This window comes from Ricinus communis, chromosome 6, assembly GCF_019578655.1.
Source record: "Ricinus communis isolate WT05 ecotype wild-type chromosome 6, ASM1957865v1, whole genome shotgun sequence".
In the NCBI taxonomy this organism is placed as follows: domain Eukaryota; kingdom Viridiplantae; phylum Streptophyta; class Magnoliopsida; order Malpighiales; family Euphorbiaceae; genus Ricinus; species Ricinus communis.
In genome coordinates this window covers 24,905,317-24,920,552 of record NC_063261.1, presented here as the reverse complement: position 1 = coordinate 24,920,552, position 15,236 = coordinate 24,905,317, and the positions used below count along the sequence as shown (strand labels likewise).

General features: G+C 34.7%; 1 protein-coding gene and 1 non-coding gene across 2 annotated transcripts; both read left to right on the top strand.

Moving 5' to 3' along the window:
* Positions 1-2,660: 2,660 nt before the first annotated feature.
* LOC8258908 (protein RNA-directed DNA methylation 3) lies at positions 2,661-12,772 on the top strand. Its single transcript, XM_015728289.3, has 19 exons — positions 2,661-3,127; positions 3,976-4,211; positions 4,343-4,498; positions 4,628-4,786; positions 4,876-4,959; positions 6,351-6,418; positions 6,502-6,837; positions 6,921-6,972; positions 7,062-7,217; positions 7,322-7,465; positions 7,559-7,661; positions 7,746-7,895; positions 7,981-8,035; positions 8,143-8,207; positions 8,336-8,405; positions 9,017-9,053; positions 9,144-9,195; positions 9,262-10,923; positions 11,196-12,772. Exons 1-19 carry the CDS (start codon positions 2,836-2,838, stop codon positions 12,482-12,484), a joined length of 5,166 nt encoding a protein of 1,721 aa, XP_015583775.1. The 5' UTR covers positions 2,661-2,835; the 3' UTR covers positions 12,485-12,772.
* Positions 12,773-14,074: 1,302 nt separating this feature from the next.
* On the top strand, positions 14,075-14,147 carry TRNAK-UUU. Its single transcript has one exon. It is a non-coding gene; the product is annotated as a tRNA-Lys (tRNA).
* The last annotated feature ends 1,089 nt before the right edge of the window (positions 14,148-15,236 follow it).

Genomic DNA, 15,236 nt, shown 5'->3' with positions numbered 1-15,236 from the left:
TACAAAAATACCCCTGATCGACATATTTATTTACAAAAATACCAAACTCACAAATTTCCATTAAAACCCCATAAAAATAACATTATACTTTCAATCCTTATTCCAAAATAAATTTCCAATTTAGTCCTAACACACAATTAAATTAAATAATCAAATTCCAACTTAAAATTTAATACTACTAATCAATTATAATACCAATTTTCTCAAAATTCTTTTATAAAAACATCCTTCATAATTTCTTCCAAAATTTTCCAATATATAATTTTACTTATATAAATATGCATTTGGAAAAATTTGAATAGCCAAAATATAATCATTTCTCAAATAATTTACTTGAATAATTTCTTAAAATTTTAAACTAATTGGGTATAGAAAATAACTCATTTATTTATCTAACATGAACATTCAAAATTTGTATTTAAATCATTCCAATTAAACCGAATAAAAATAAAGCTAAAATTAACTTAAATAAAAACTCATTATTAAATATATAAAAAAATTCCGGGTGTTACAACTATGTTGTTATATGATAAATACCATATGAAAAAAGCAAGTCATACTTTATTTGTGTGATTTTTCCACTAATATACTACTTTTTATTTACTAAATTTTAAAAATAGCTATTATATTATTTATAAAATCATAATTTAGTAATAATTTATGTTAAATACATATAAAATTATATAAAAAAAATAATAAAATGGTAAAGTTTAAAAAACTAGTTTGTGGTTTGACACTTTTGCACTTGAGAGGCGGAGATATTATTTGTATCAAAGGAGTACCAAATGTTTTATTTTCTTAACATTTTTTAGGTACATATTTTTATGCTTTTATTATTTCTTATATAATTTTACATATATTTAATATGAATTATTACTAAATTACGATTTTATAAGTAATGTGACATCTAACAATGTATGCTATAATCATAAATATATTAAGATTTTATTTAAAATATTATTTCTTAAATTTGATTAAAATTAAAAAAATATATATGTTTTAACAATTTATTATAATCATAAAATATCTAATCGGATGCTAAATTATTTTAAAATATTTATATTATTAAAAGTTTATGTTTCTATTAATATTTACAATCTAAAAAATAAGAAAAAATATTTTTGTCCCTCAAGTGTAAAAGCGTCAAATCACAGTGTAGTTTTTTAAATTTTATCCATAATAAAAACATAAATGTGTACTTAAAAAATATTAAGAACCTTTAATACGAAAAATATTTCCGTTCCTCAAGTGAAAAGTGTCAAATCACAAGGTAATTTTTTAATTACCCTTATATATAAAACTTTTAAATAAAATAACAAATGTGACACTTTAATTAAAAATAAACAACTAATTGATGCATATATTGGTAATTAAATATATAAACAACAATAACTATATATGATTATACTAAACACAATTATTAATAATTTATAAGCTATGGGTAACATGCTATTAGCTACCTACAATAACTTAGCTAACAAGCCCTTAAAAGTTTATGTTCAACCTAAGACCAAATTAAGGTAAATTAATATCATGTTTAACAAAATGAAAGTTGGATCTTTTATACATTTGGTAATACCTGCATTTAGGCATGTCCATGAGACCCTAAATACTAAATTAAAACAAAAATTAAAATTTCGTTCTTGTTTGATTTCAACCTATAAAAGAATCGACAGTCTCTTTCTTGATTTTTGGTACGATTTCAGTTTGAATAGTTCTTTTATAATAATATATTTATCTAATATTATTACTGCCATTTGAGAAGCTCACTAAAATTGAAAAAAAAAAAAGATTAACCTTTTTTAAGTACAATTCAAAATTGAACGGAATCAATAAAATCAAGTTATTATACCTATGGATATTGTCTTGGACTAACTTTTGGCTTGAAAATACATATGTTTTTTTTTTCTCGATTTCTTGAACATGGACCTCCACGGTTGAAATAAAAATATTTTTCTATGTCTTTAGGTGAAAGATAATTCGTAATCCACTTTCTCCACGAGCAGCAAAACTACAAATAATGTAACTAAAGCATCTCATACAAAATTGAATCCGTATTTATGATATAATTATAAATTTTAAAAAAGATTGGATCAGATGAAATTTTAAAAGAGTTATATTCTTTAAGTCATGTAAAATGAATTAGAACTTCTTAAATTTAGGCTCGAGCTACGTTTAGAAGTCTAACAAAATATTCAAACTCAAGCACATTTTGAGTTCAGTTGTATTTAAAACTTTTACACAAATATTATTTTAATAAGTTAAAAATAAATCAATTGTTTTATTACAGCGACTATATTATATTACTATGGTTATTGTTATTATAAAAATGAAATAATTTCCAGAAAAATGAAATAAAAGTATATATATATGAAATTTATAGATTTGTTCTATTTAATTTTTTTTGTTTGTCAAAGAATAGGGGAGAGGAGGTAACCAGTAATAACATCAGGCGTGATTATATGACTCTCTTTAGTTGTAAAATATTCATAGAGCCGTAGTTAGCTGGAGCTGAGTGCAAGCTCGTTATCGCAATACCAATCCCAGAGCCAGGGACAGAGATCCAATCCAAGTATGGTCTTGAGCGCTCTTGAAAAATATTTTCAAAAAACCATCCCTCTTAAATCTGAACCCAGAATCTTGAGCCAATAAAAGTCATTCCACAGAATACCACTTTAGGTGGTATTTGTTTTAATTAATTAATGAAAGAAAAAAAAGTAAGATCTTATAAGAAAAAGAAAGAAATTAAAATACTACCTGAACAATTTCACGGTGAAGGTCAAAATGGTAAATTGTTAAAGCTGGGCGCATTATTTTAGACCAGAGTGACACATAATGCCACCAAAAACTCTATTCACCTTCACGCGAGACACCCGCTCTAAAAACCAAAAGCCCAGACTGCTCCATTTTCAGAGACACAAACAGGCACACTCTTCGCATTGTCATCGCAAAATGTCAGCCAAAGGAAAGGAGGTTGCCACCGGCAGTAAGCGGAAGCACAGCGATGGAGACGGCAGCGGTGGTGGTCGGAAGAGGAACAATCGCGCTGTTCTCCGGTTCTTCGAAGATTCAGCTGATCTTGACGAGGATGAGGAGGAGAGCGATTTTAGTGATCTCGAGGAGGAAGGTAATATTTTCTTTTTGTTCTTAGTTTTTATTTTTTTGAATTTTTTCCATGCGTGTTTGCTTCTTTGATTCTATGGTTTTGATGTTACTAAATGTATGTTCTTCTATTGAGATTTTTTTTATTCATTTAATTTTTAGGGTTTTGAGGGAAATGCGTGTTATATAATAATTGGATTACTGTAAAATGTGTTTTCTTTTGTGCCCATCTTTTTTATTGTTTCTAAAAAATAATGGTGGTGATCTTTTTTTTTTTTCTCATAACTTGCAAGGTTAGAGCTTTGAGGTCGTTTAGGTTAGAGCTCTAAGGTTGTTTGCTTTATTTTATTGTTCTCTGTTTGTCGGAAATGGAGTTCGTTTAGAGCTTTAAAAGACTGGTAGAGTTAAATGTGTTTGTGATGCTTTTAGGAATGCACGTTGTTTTCTGAGTCAAATTTTAATGTCTTTTGGGGAGGTGCTTTTGTTGAGCGTTAAATAAGTTTCTTTATGTATATGTTTGTTAGAGAAAAATTAAAATAATCTGAGCATACGTAATTACCTCAAACAGAATCATTCTTTTTCTACAATATACTTTGCTGAATCCTAAAATAAAATCTCTTAATTCTGATTATGCTTAGTGCTCATGCCTATTCTCTTTTGGGAAATTTCTGGTTAAAACTGGGGTTAGGTTAGTCTTTGATTGAGGATAACTTTCAATTTCTGTTTTCATTCTTCCTTCCTTTGATTCATCATCCTTCTATAAGATGGCCACCTCTTATCTGATATTAGACAATCTAGACACTATGTTGCATTACTGTTTGTCTTATCAACAAAACTTGCTTTTGCTGACAATGGCCTTGCAATTGTGTGAAGAACCTGACATCGAGCTGAAACTCAAGAAAGAACCAGCAAAAACACCAAACATTCCTTTTGTTCCCAAGGAGGAGGTAATGTATGAAGAAGAATTTGATAAGATGATGGAGGAACGCTACAGGGATGGTTCTACTTTTGTGAGATATGCTGAAGATGTTTATGAGGCTAAAACAGTGGAAAGAGATTCGATTCTTACCTCTTCTAGGGATCCAATTGTCTGGAAGGTCAAATGCATGGTATGATGTTCAATAGAATACATCATTTCTCTCAATAATTGCTGCTATCGGATTTTGGATTACATTCCTTGAACCTTCTTCTCCGCCGCCTACTCTCATAACTGTGTTCATCTGCAATGTCTTCGTTGTAGGTAGGACGCGAGAGGCATTCAGCTTTCTGCCTTATGCAGAAGTTTGTTGACTTGAAATCTCTAGGTACCAAACTGCAAATAATTTCAGCATTTTCTGTTGACCATGTGAAGGGTTTTGTTTTTATTGAAGCTGACAAGCAATGCGATATTAATGAGGTAATTTATATTGTTGAATTTTGGAGAAAGTTAATGGTCCTGAGTTTATTAGTGTTGCTAGGGTATCATATTTTCTTTTCCATCAGCATATGCATTTGCTTTCTTTCATTTGATCTTTTATAATTTCAGGCTTGTAAAGGGCTTTGTAGCATATATTCTACCAGAGTGGCACCAATTCCAAAAAATGAAGTTTCCCATGTGCTCTCTGTTCGAAGTAAATCTAATGCAGTTAGAGAGGGCATGTGGGCCCGTGTCAAGAGTGGAAAATATAAGGGGGACCTTGCACAGGTATCGCGTGCCACTTGGTTGGCCAAGTTGTGGTATAGTAGATTCTTAATACTAGTTTACTTTGCTCTGCATTAATCTTGTGTTTGTAGATTGTCACTGTAAACGATGCACGGAAAAGAGCAACAGTGAAGCTTATTCCTAGAATTGATCTACAAGCATTGGCACAAAAATTTGTAAGATTCTTGTACTTAAAGGAGAGAGATTTGCAAATTTTAAATTGTGTATTTTATTGTGATTTGCTCTGATGAATAATTGATTTGAGTGTGGTAATGTGTTAATTTGACATGTAATGTATTTATCTCATCTTATAATGGTTGTACTTTGTTGTATGTGTCACTAATTTTGGTTGAGGAAATTCTGTGAGGCAACACAGACGAATCAGAATCTAAATGTTGAACAAAGTTCGGTAAAAAGGATAAAATGCTGTTGGGTCTTTCTATTTTATGTAACACCAAAGATGGAACATTAAGTAAAATAGTTGCATTGGGAATTGGAATTTTTTGTATGTCCCATTACCATTGACTGTACAAAGTTTATTTATTCATTGGATTGCTATGCTAGGTTTGTTATTATGGATTTAGATTCCAGTTTGCATGAATGGTGTTGCTTTGTGAAAGTACCTATAGATTGTGTAATAAAAAGTGTATCCACTAAATGAGTATTTCTGGCATATTTTACCAATAAAATGTAGCAAGACTTTTGTTAAGCTAATGAGCAAAAAAGATCAAATTTATGGAATGAATGGTGATCGCTTGACTTGCTAGGGCCCTTTGCTAAGGAAGAAGATTTATCAACTAACTTCAGTTTGATGGATAATGGCTCTGACAATTATGGTTAGGATGTCTTGAATGCATGATCATTTCTTTTATTTTTGTTGCTGATGCTTGTTCTTTCAATATTTACCATTCTATCTATTAACAATTGCATACCACCTTTGTCTTCCTTCATGGACAAGTGGTTTAGAGGATATAAAATACAGATTTGCTAACATTTGTGAAAATGTTATGCTAGATCTGCTTAGAGCTTATGGAACTAAATATTGAAAATTAAGTTAAGGACATCTATTAGTTGACTGGAAAAAGTTACGAGATGGAGACTTCAGAATCAATATTCCAATTGTTAACAACTTCACTTTTACATATTTACCAAATATAACAAGTTAGCTCCAACAGAAAAAACAAACATGAAACACCCCATAGTTGAGTTGTATATCTTGTTGGAAAAGGATGTCAGTGATGTCTTGTTATTAAGTTACTAAACTCTATCTTGGCATTGAGGTTTTTCCTTGCTTTATTGAGTAATAGTTGGCTTCGGCAGCTTTTTAGGCTTAATCAGAAGATAATCATAGATCCATCACAAGTTAGTTTGTTCTCTTTCTTTTCAAATCTTCATTATTGCGTTCTGTAGCATTGTTATGTCTTTATAGTTTTCTAGCAGAGGAATACAACTATTGACAGTTAAGTTTTAGTTGTAAGTTTTTGTGTAGAAGACATGTGGAATGAGTATTAATACACAAAATTTGTACTCCTTGTATCATCTTTTTTTTCTTTTTTGGTTTTTACAGGGTGGGGGAGTTTCTATGAAAAATGCTGCCACACCTGCTCCAAGATTGATCAGCTCAAGTGAACTCGAGTAATGTGCACATTTGTATGACTTGTTAATTCTTCTGATCTTTCTATGCCACATCTGATATACCCTGTGCATGTTGTGTGTAGGGAGTTCCGACCCCTTGTTCAACATAGACGTGACCGTGATACTGGACTGTTTGTTGAGGTTCTTGATGGTCTGATGCTCAAAGATGGATATTTGTATAAAAGAGTTTCTGTAGATTCATTGAGCTGCTGGGGTGTTGTGCCATCAGAAGAGGAGTTGTTGAAGTTCCAGCCTTCTGAGAATACAGAGTCTGACAACACAGAGTGGCTTAAGCAGCTTTATGGTTCACCAAAGAAAAAACGGATAATTGGAATTGATAAAGGCGGTGAGAAAGGGGAGAGCTCATCAGGGTCTGGCATACAACATAGCTTTGAATTATATGATCTTGTGTGTTTTAGGTGAGTTCTCCATGAGTTGGTGGTTCACTATATGTGGTCTTTTTTTATAGTCTCTCTTGCATTAATGTTATTCTCCATTGCAGCCGCAAAGATTTTGGTGTTATCATAGGCATGGAAAAGGATGACTATTACAAGGTAAGAAACCTATTTGTAGGCATGGAATGGTGCTCTTCTATACTTATTGATAACAATTTGTGTCATCTTCTTCTTATTTAATGATTTAGATTCTAAAAGAGGGACCAGAGGCACCAGTTGTGGTGACTGTTGCACGGAATGATATAAAAAAGGGGCCCTCTGATATGAGATTTACTGCTTTAGACCATCGCACAAAAATTATATCAGTTAATGATATGGTCAAGGTGGTGGAAGGTCCATTAAAGGTTTGGCATGATGTGCTTTTGTTCCTCTCTCTTATAATGTGATATTGTAATGAATATGTTGTGCAATGCATGGGTTTGTCTCATAAGTTTTATATGCTTTGCAGGATAGGCAAGGAACTGTTAAGCAAATCTATAGAGGAATTATTTTTATGCATGATCAGAATGAGACAGAAAATGGTGGTTATTTCTGTTCCAAAGCTCAACTGTGTGAGAAAATCAAGCTTTCTTTTGATGTGTGCAATGAAAAGGTCATAATGTTTAAACAATCCATGTTTGCTCTTGCTCTTTTCCGATAATGGCTTGTATTGTCCTGAATGATTATTTCTTGCTCCTTATTTTAGGGTGGTGAATCAAGCTCCTTCAGTTTTGAAGATATTCCATCATCTCCCAAATCTCCTCTATCACCTAAAAGACCATGGCAAACAAAGGACAATAACTGGGACTGTATGTGTTCGATGTTGTAATATTGCTTTGAGCTTGAATTGCATTGTTGATTTCTTCCTACTGATTTTGGTATTTCAATCATAGTCAACCGAGGGGAGAAGGACGGGATGTTCTCCATTGGTCAGACCCTGAGAATTCGAGTAGGACCTTTGAAGGGGTACCTTTGCCGCGTCTTGGCTATACGTTATTCTGATGTTACTGTGAAGGTTGATTCTAAGCACAAAATTTTTACAGGTTTGTTTAGCAATGTTTACTCTCGGTATGTTGAATGTCATTGTTATCAAGCTTGAAACATTTTTGTCTGTTGGTGTTACTACAGTTAAATGCGAGCATCTCTCTGAGATTCGTGGGAAAAGCTCTGCTACACCTTTGAGGTACTTCTTTTTTGAACTGCAATCACTTTGTTCTGTATATTTAACATGCATGATTAGCCTAGCTTTTTGCTATAGGCTGACTTGAGATTTCTTTGTTCATCTAAAAGTGAGGATCCAGGATCCAGTTCTTTCAAACCATTTGATCTACTTGGAACTGAAGGTGGCTCTAAAGGTGGAGGTTCTGTTATTCTCACAATATGAAATCTTACTACCTTTGTATTTCTAAATTGTCATTGTCTTATGAAATCTGAGATGTCTTTCCATGTTTCTATTTTTCTCCAAATCTATTTCATTCTGAAGGTTGGACAGATGGAGCAGGAACATCAGCTGATGGTGATAGGTGGAATGCTGGAGGAATTACCGCAGAAAGGTAAAATCTCTTTTAAATATGGGGCTTGCATTTTCTTGTAATGTTTGCAAAGTAGTCTGGTTGTAATTTTGATTTCATGGTGCCAAATAAAAAAAAAAACTGTTGAATATTCCGAATTTGTCTTTCTTTTATCATATTTGCAATTCTTGATGGTTTAAGTGATTGTCTGAAAGCTTTTCTTACCTGTCATGCTGCATGGGAGCTTAAGTTTGTGATTTATAGTACTGGTTGGATCTTCATATGGCATTTGGTGAAATAATGCTATGCTGCAGTAATTATGGTCAAGGATTGGATGGACTAATTTGGTTGTGCAGTATGAGTCTGTACTTTATTCTGCAGTTGTTCTTCTCAATTGGATTGAACCCTATGCAACTATTGTTGTATTGCTGTATTTAGTTCTATAATATGCATTGGAACTGAACCTGTGTTATGGGATGATTGTTACCATTTTCTGTTTTTTTCACTGTATTGGTGTTATCATGTGAATTATAGCTGTTTAATATTACATTTCATGTATGCACTGCTTGTCCATAGCTTTTTTTGCATTTTTCCTTTTTGCTCATGATATGCAATTCCATTTGTAATCTCATAATGGTGAAAACTTCTTGCAGTAACTCTTGGTCCAGCTTCCCCTCTTCAGGCTTAAAGGTTTGCCCCTGCACTTTTTTTTAAACATCTTTGTGACATTATAGCTACACCCATCATCATAGCAACTTCTGTGCTTTGTGATTGTTGCAGCTTCAACCTGAACCCGATTCATCAGGTTCTGCAGGTAATGATGTGAAGGAAGGTATGTAATATCACCCAGTTGTGATCATTATGTGTATTCATCTATAGTAATTTCTGGATGTTGTAGATGCTTGGGAGAGGAAGGTGACTTCAAACCAGAATTCATCTTGGGGGGCAGCTGCAGCTGCAGCTGCTGACAAAGTGGTAGATAATAATGATCAAGCTCATGGTTGGGGAAAGAGTGAGGATGGCTGGAACAAAACATCCACTAATATAGAGTCTAGCGGAGGTACCTCTGGAGGCTGGGGTAAAGCTGCAGATTCTTCAAAAGATTCTGGAGACGGATGGGGTCAAGCAAAACTTGATCCTGGAAATTCTACACTGGATGCTGCAGCAGCTTGGAACAAAGAAAAAAATGTTGCTGAAAATCCAACCAGCAGTTGGGGGGATGTGGCTACTGCAAAAAATCAGCAAGACTCTTGGACCAGTAAAGATACTGTAGAATCAAGATCCTGGGAGAAGAGTAAAAGCTTTACTGCAGGTGAAGACAACTTGAGCAAGAGTACTGGGTGGAATCAACAGAAATCTCAGAACAAATGGGATACTTGGAGAAGCACTGCAGAAGCCCAAAATAAAAACACTGTTCAAGGAGATTCTTGGGGTAAAGCTAAAGACAGTTCAGTTGGAGGTAAAGTAGACTGGAAAAGTTCAACTGCTACAGCCGAAAAGCCAACGAAGAGTTGGGGCAATGAAGGTGGTAGCTGGGCCCAGGAATCAAAAAGCACTGATGAAGCAAGTGACTGGATGAACGGCAAAGTTGATGGTGCGAATCAAACTGCAAATTGGAGTAACCAGAAAAATCAGAGTGAAGATGCAGCTGGTTGGACTACAGGTGGATCCGGCAGTCAAAGTCAGACTGATAATTGGAATAAACCAAAGAGCTCTGGGGCTGATGGGGGATCATCTTGGGGTAAACAAGGAAAACCAGAGACCTTTGATGCTGATGGGGGCTCTTCTTGGAATAAGAAAGGGGAGTCCTCTTTGGAAAAACAAGAGGGAGGTTCCTCTTGGGGTAAACAAGGGGGAGCTTCTTCATGGGGTAAACAAGAGGGGGGTTCCTCTTGGAGTAAACAAGATGGAGGGTCTTTTAATAAAGTGGATAGATGTCAAGACTCTGGTGGTTGGAACAAGTCATTTGATGGAGGTCGTGGGTCAGACGGGAGGAGGGGAAGAGGAGGTGGTCGGGGAGGTAGAGACCAATATGGCAGAGGAAGATCGTTTGGTGCTGGTCAGTCTTCAGACTGGAACAGAGGAGAAGGAAATAATTGGACTGGTGATGGAACATCAAAGAGTCCACCTGCTTGGAGCAATGATCAAGCTGGTGGTTGGGGTAAGAAACCAAATACTTCTTGGGGGGACAATGGACCTGGATGGAACAAAAGCCATGGAGCTGATGCCAAGATTGGTGAAAGTGGGGACAAATGGAACTCCGCAAACCTCCCTTGTGAAGTTGCAAAGCAGTCGGACTGGCTTGCTTCTAAAACTTCCAATTCGTCCAGCTGGGATAATGGAGCTGGTGATGGGGATGATACCCTGCCTTCTGGTTGGGGCAGTAATCCTGAATCTTCTGGGCAGAAGTCTAACTGGAAACAGAAATCTGATGAAATTGCAAAGGAGAGCGAGCATAAAGATCAAGGAGATGGTTGGGGACGTGGGAAAGCTTTTGATGGAGGGTCAGCAAAGGGATGGGGTCACAGTGCAAGCTGGAAAAGTGAATCAATTGATGCAGGTATACCTAGCATGCAAATAGGGACTAGGTTTTAGTTAGCACAAGTGATCAATTTTTTAGTATAAATATAATACAGTATTAACTTCTTGTATAAAACCAAAAAATTGTACAAATATATGATAAAACATTACGAATATATGATAAAACAATATATCTACTTTAGCATGTAGTACACCTAGAAAATGGATGCGTAAAATTTTATATCTTCTGATTTTATTTAGCTGTTTAGATGGACTAACCCTAAAAGGATGTCTTCGGCTTGGTTGATGCAGGTAAAAGTCATGATTCTGAATGGGGCAAAAAGGGAAACTGGAACTCTGCATCTGGTGATTCAGGTGGAAATGCAGGCTCTTCTTGGGGTAAGAAAAGCAATTGGAACTCTGGATCCAACAATGGGGATGGGAATCAGGATTCAGGTTGGGGCAATAAGAGCAGTTTAAACTTAGAATCTGGTGATGCAAACCAAAGTTCTGGTTGGGGTAAGAAAAGTAACTGGAACTCTTCTTCTGGTGATGGACAAGGCTCTTCTGGTTGGGGCAAGAAAAACAGTTGGAACCAGGATTCTTTTACTGCCAGTGGTGAAGATCAAAGTGAGGTTTCTGGTGATAGAGCAGGTGGTGGGAGTTGGAGGGGTGGTTTCAGAGGTAGAGGTGGTTCTGACAGAGGAGGCTTTAGAGGGAGAGGAGAGAGAGGAGGTTTTGGAGGTAGAAATGGGTCAGAGAGAGGAGGCTATGGTGGTAGAGGAAGATCTGACAGAGGGGGATTCGGGGGTAGAGGTCGGTCAGACAGAGGAGGTTTTGGAGGTAGAGGTGGTTCTGACAGGGGAAGTTTTGGAGGTAGAGGTAGATCGGACAGAGGAGGATTTGGCGGCAGAGGGAGGAGGGATAATAGCAGTGATTGGAATAACAATGATTCTGGTGAAGATAAGGCCTTTGACTGGAAGAATGGGGCAAACAACAGTGGAGGATGGAAAACTAGTGGTGGAGGCAGTTGGAAACAAGGAGGAGATGATAAGGGCCAATTTGAGAGTTGGAATTCTGGAAGTGGTGCAACGGGAAATCAACCTGGTGGTTGGAGTAGTCTGGGTTCTGGCTGGAATCAATCAGCAAAGACTGGAGGCAGTGAAGCTGGTGGTTGGAACAAGGGAGGTGATTCAAATAGTGAAGCTGCTGGGAAGGCAGGTAACAACTGGAACTCAGATTCTTCTGGTGGTGGTCGGAGGACTAGCTGGAATCAATCAAGTCAGGAAGGGAGAGTTTCTAATGATGTAGGTGACGGCTGGAAGAAAGAACAGGATTCTAATGCTCAGGGTCAGGGTGGTGGCTGGGGTAGCCAAGGGGGATGGAGTAAAGGAGCTGGTTCAGGAAATACAGACACAAGTGGAGATCAGGTTAAGATTTGGAATTCCTCTAGCGGAGGTCAATCTTCTGGATGGAGTCAATCGAAGGAGGCAAAAGAAGGAACTAATGCTGGTGGGGAACCAACTGATCCATGGGGTAAAGCATCAGCGAGCAATTGGGGAAACAAGGGAGATGGTGGCAGTAGCAAAGGTGGTTGGTAGTGTAATTAACCTTAACATTAGTCTAGTTATTTAGGATGCTGAAGGTTATTTGAAGCTGTACATACCCTTTTGCACAAATTATGGTCTGATTCTGCACAAGGCCTGAATTTTCCTTTTGATATTTTGGACCCTGGTTCTCTTGTGCAGAACTTGTCTGGGCATGTTTCAGGGAGCATCTGTTTATATAATCAGATAATAGCAGACTGTTTTAGGCATTGGAAAATACAAAACAAAACCAAAAAAAAAAATGCTTCAAATATTTATTTCAGCAATTTATGCTTTTGCTTTTGTTGTCTTGTTTATATACTAATTCCTTGGACATGTTTCTTGTGGGCTATTAGCATTGTTGATGCCTGAGCAGAGTCTGTCCTACTTCGTAGCTAAACAGTTCAGTTCCTGACATGAAGACGCATTGCCTCGTAAAAATTCATGATCATGTCATAACCTTGGTTATCTCTGTGGATTGTATATTTATTTACTTATCTTCATTATTTGATTGAATTTGTTACTTGCCTGTTAAAGTTACGTTTCTTTTCAATATAATTTATTTAATCGTAATTACCAGAAATGCCTATTACTTTCTGTTATAGAAGCTAGACATTTGGTCCGGAAGCAACGATTTTTAACATTTCTCTACTTCCATCTTACTAATTGGATGCCTAATCGCTCAAAACCATAATATAAATTATTTATGATATGCCTATTTTTAAATTTTATTTTATTAAAATAAATATATGTTAATTTAATATATAAATAGGACATACTCTTAAACTAGCTAAGTGTTCTCCATTTTACAATTTTAAAAGCCATTAACAATTTCAAGGTAATAGGATGAAACTAAAACTTTCAATGGCTCTAAGGAGAAAATAGTATGAACAGTAAATTGCATCAAATTGATTTTCTCTTCCATCTTTCCCTAGCCTGAAAAACGATGTAATTGTCTTTCTTCGTGTTTTTCATTAAGACAACTCTGTAACATTTTTGGATGATGGTACTGTTTTGCCCTGAATGACCACTGTTTACTCTATAACTATACCATAAACGATGCCACCTCTAATAATTCCACAAGTCTTTCCACCAATACGATTGTGCCTTCGTATTGCCAACATATAAAAAACAAGTGACTTTTTGCCATTTCATGCTTACGAGTATACAATTACCCAAAATTCATATTTTATATGCAAAAACACAGTTGGCTTGAAAGGGTAAAACTGTAAATAAGCACCATTTCCTCTCCATTAATTACACACAAGCCATCCATCTACCACAAATCTGTTATTCATTAAAGATGCGCCATTCCTATCTTTTCTCTTACTGTCAGTGTCCAGTTGTAACTATCATAAATTATCCATTCTAACACATGGTTTATATTTCTATTCCATTTTTGTTTCTCTTTTTTTCTTCTTTTTTGTGTTCTAGCTAAATATAGATTAGGTCTTAGATCATGTCATTTTAATATTAATAAATGATAAAAAAGATAAAAATCGCTATTAAATTAAACCCGTAAGGTACCTGTATATTATTGTTGCAAAAGTCGGGATGTCATACATCCACTAAAAACATATTATATTATTGATGAAGTAGCAAGTAGCCGTCTTAGCTCAGCTGGTAGAGCGCATGGCTTTTAACCATGTGGTCGTGGGTTCGATTCCCACAGACGGCGTTTCTGAAAATTTTAATTTTCAAAAAATCTTTTAATAAATTTATCCTTCTATCCGTTTCTGCATTAAATTTATTTATTTATTTATTTTGGCTGAATAAAAAGATGCATACAGCATAATAAAAATCCAATGGTCGGTTGGATAATTTCTGAAAAAAAATGAGACAGGCCATGTTAATCCCTCCATTATTATTTTATGAAAATAACATATTATCCTACACAAAAATTATAATAATAATAATTTTTGATGCTTTTGAAACGTTAGAAAAATATCTGTTAAAATTAACACAGCCGACCATATCCTATCCTCTTACTATTCTTTTTCTAATAATATTTCCTTCAAAAATAAAATATAGTACTTAGCCAATCCTCTTCAAAAGAAAAACACTGAACAATCAATGAAGAATATAAATTATTTGTGCATTATCTACCGGTCTGGACACAGCCCACGAAATTATTATTTTATTCCTCAATGCCTTATTAGACTGTTGGCTATCTATTAAATCATAGATAAGTCTTACAAACACCGAGCACCGATATTATTGACCATATATTTAATTATAGATCATTTTTATAAATATCGAGAATCCAATATCGCAATGGAATGAATAGAACAATAATCCATGTATAATTTATTTTATATTTTAATATTTATATAATTAATATCTATTTAATTATTTAAACTCCAAGCATCGGGATATCGCAACGAAATGAATAAATAAATAATCTATCTATCATTATTTTATATTTTAATATTTATTCAATTATTTAAATCTAATTATATGTAAGGTTGTGGATGAGCCGAGCTATTGGCGAGCTATTTGAATTTTGGCTAATAAAAGCTCGTTTGAATTCATTCGTCAATATAAACAAGCCGAGTTCGAGCTTTATTTTTGAACTCATTTAATAAACGAGTTGAGTTCCAGTTTATTAGTGCTTGGCTTGTTAATGATCTCGCAAGCTAATTTATTTATAAACTCACGAGTTAAATTTATTTTTTATATAATAAAAATTAGCCTAATTCTTTAGATTTTAGAATTGAAATACATATTTTGTTTGATGCATATTTAATCTTAAATTATAAAATTTACA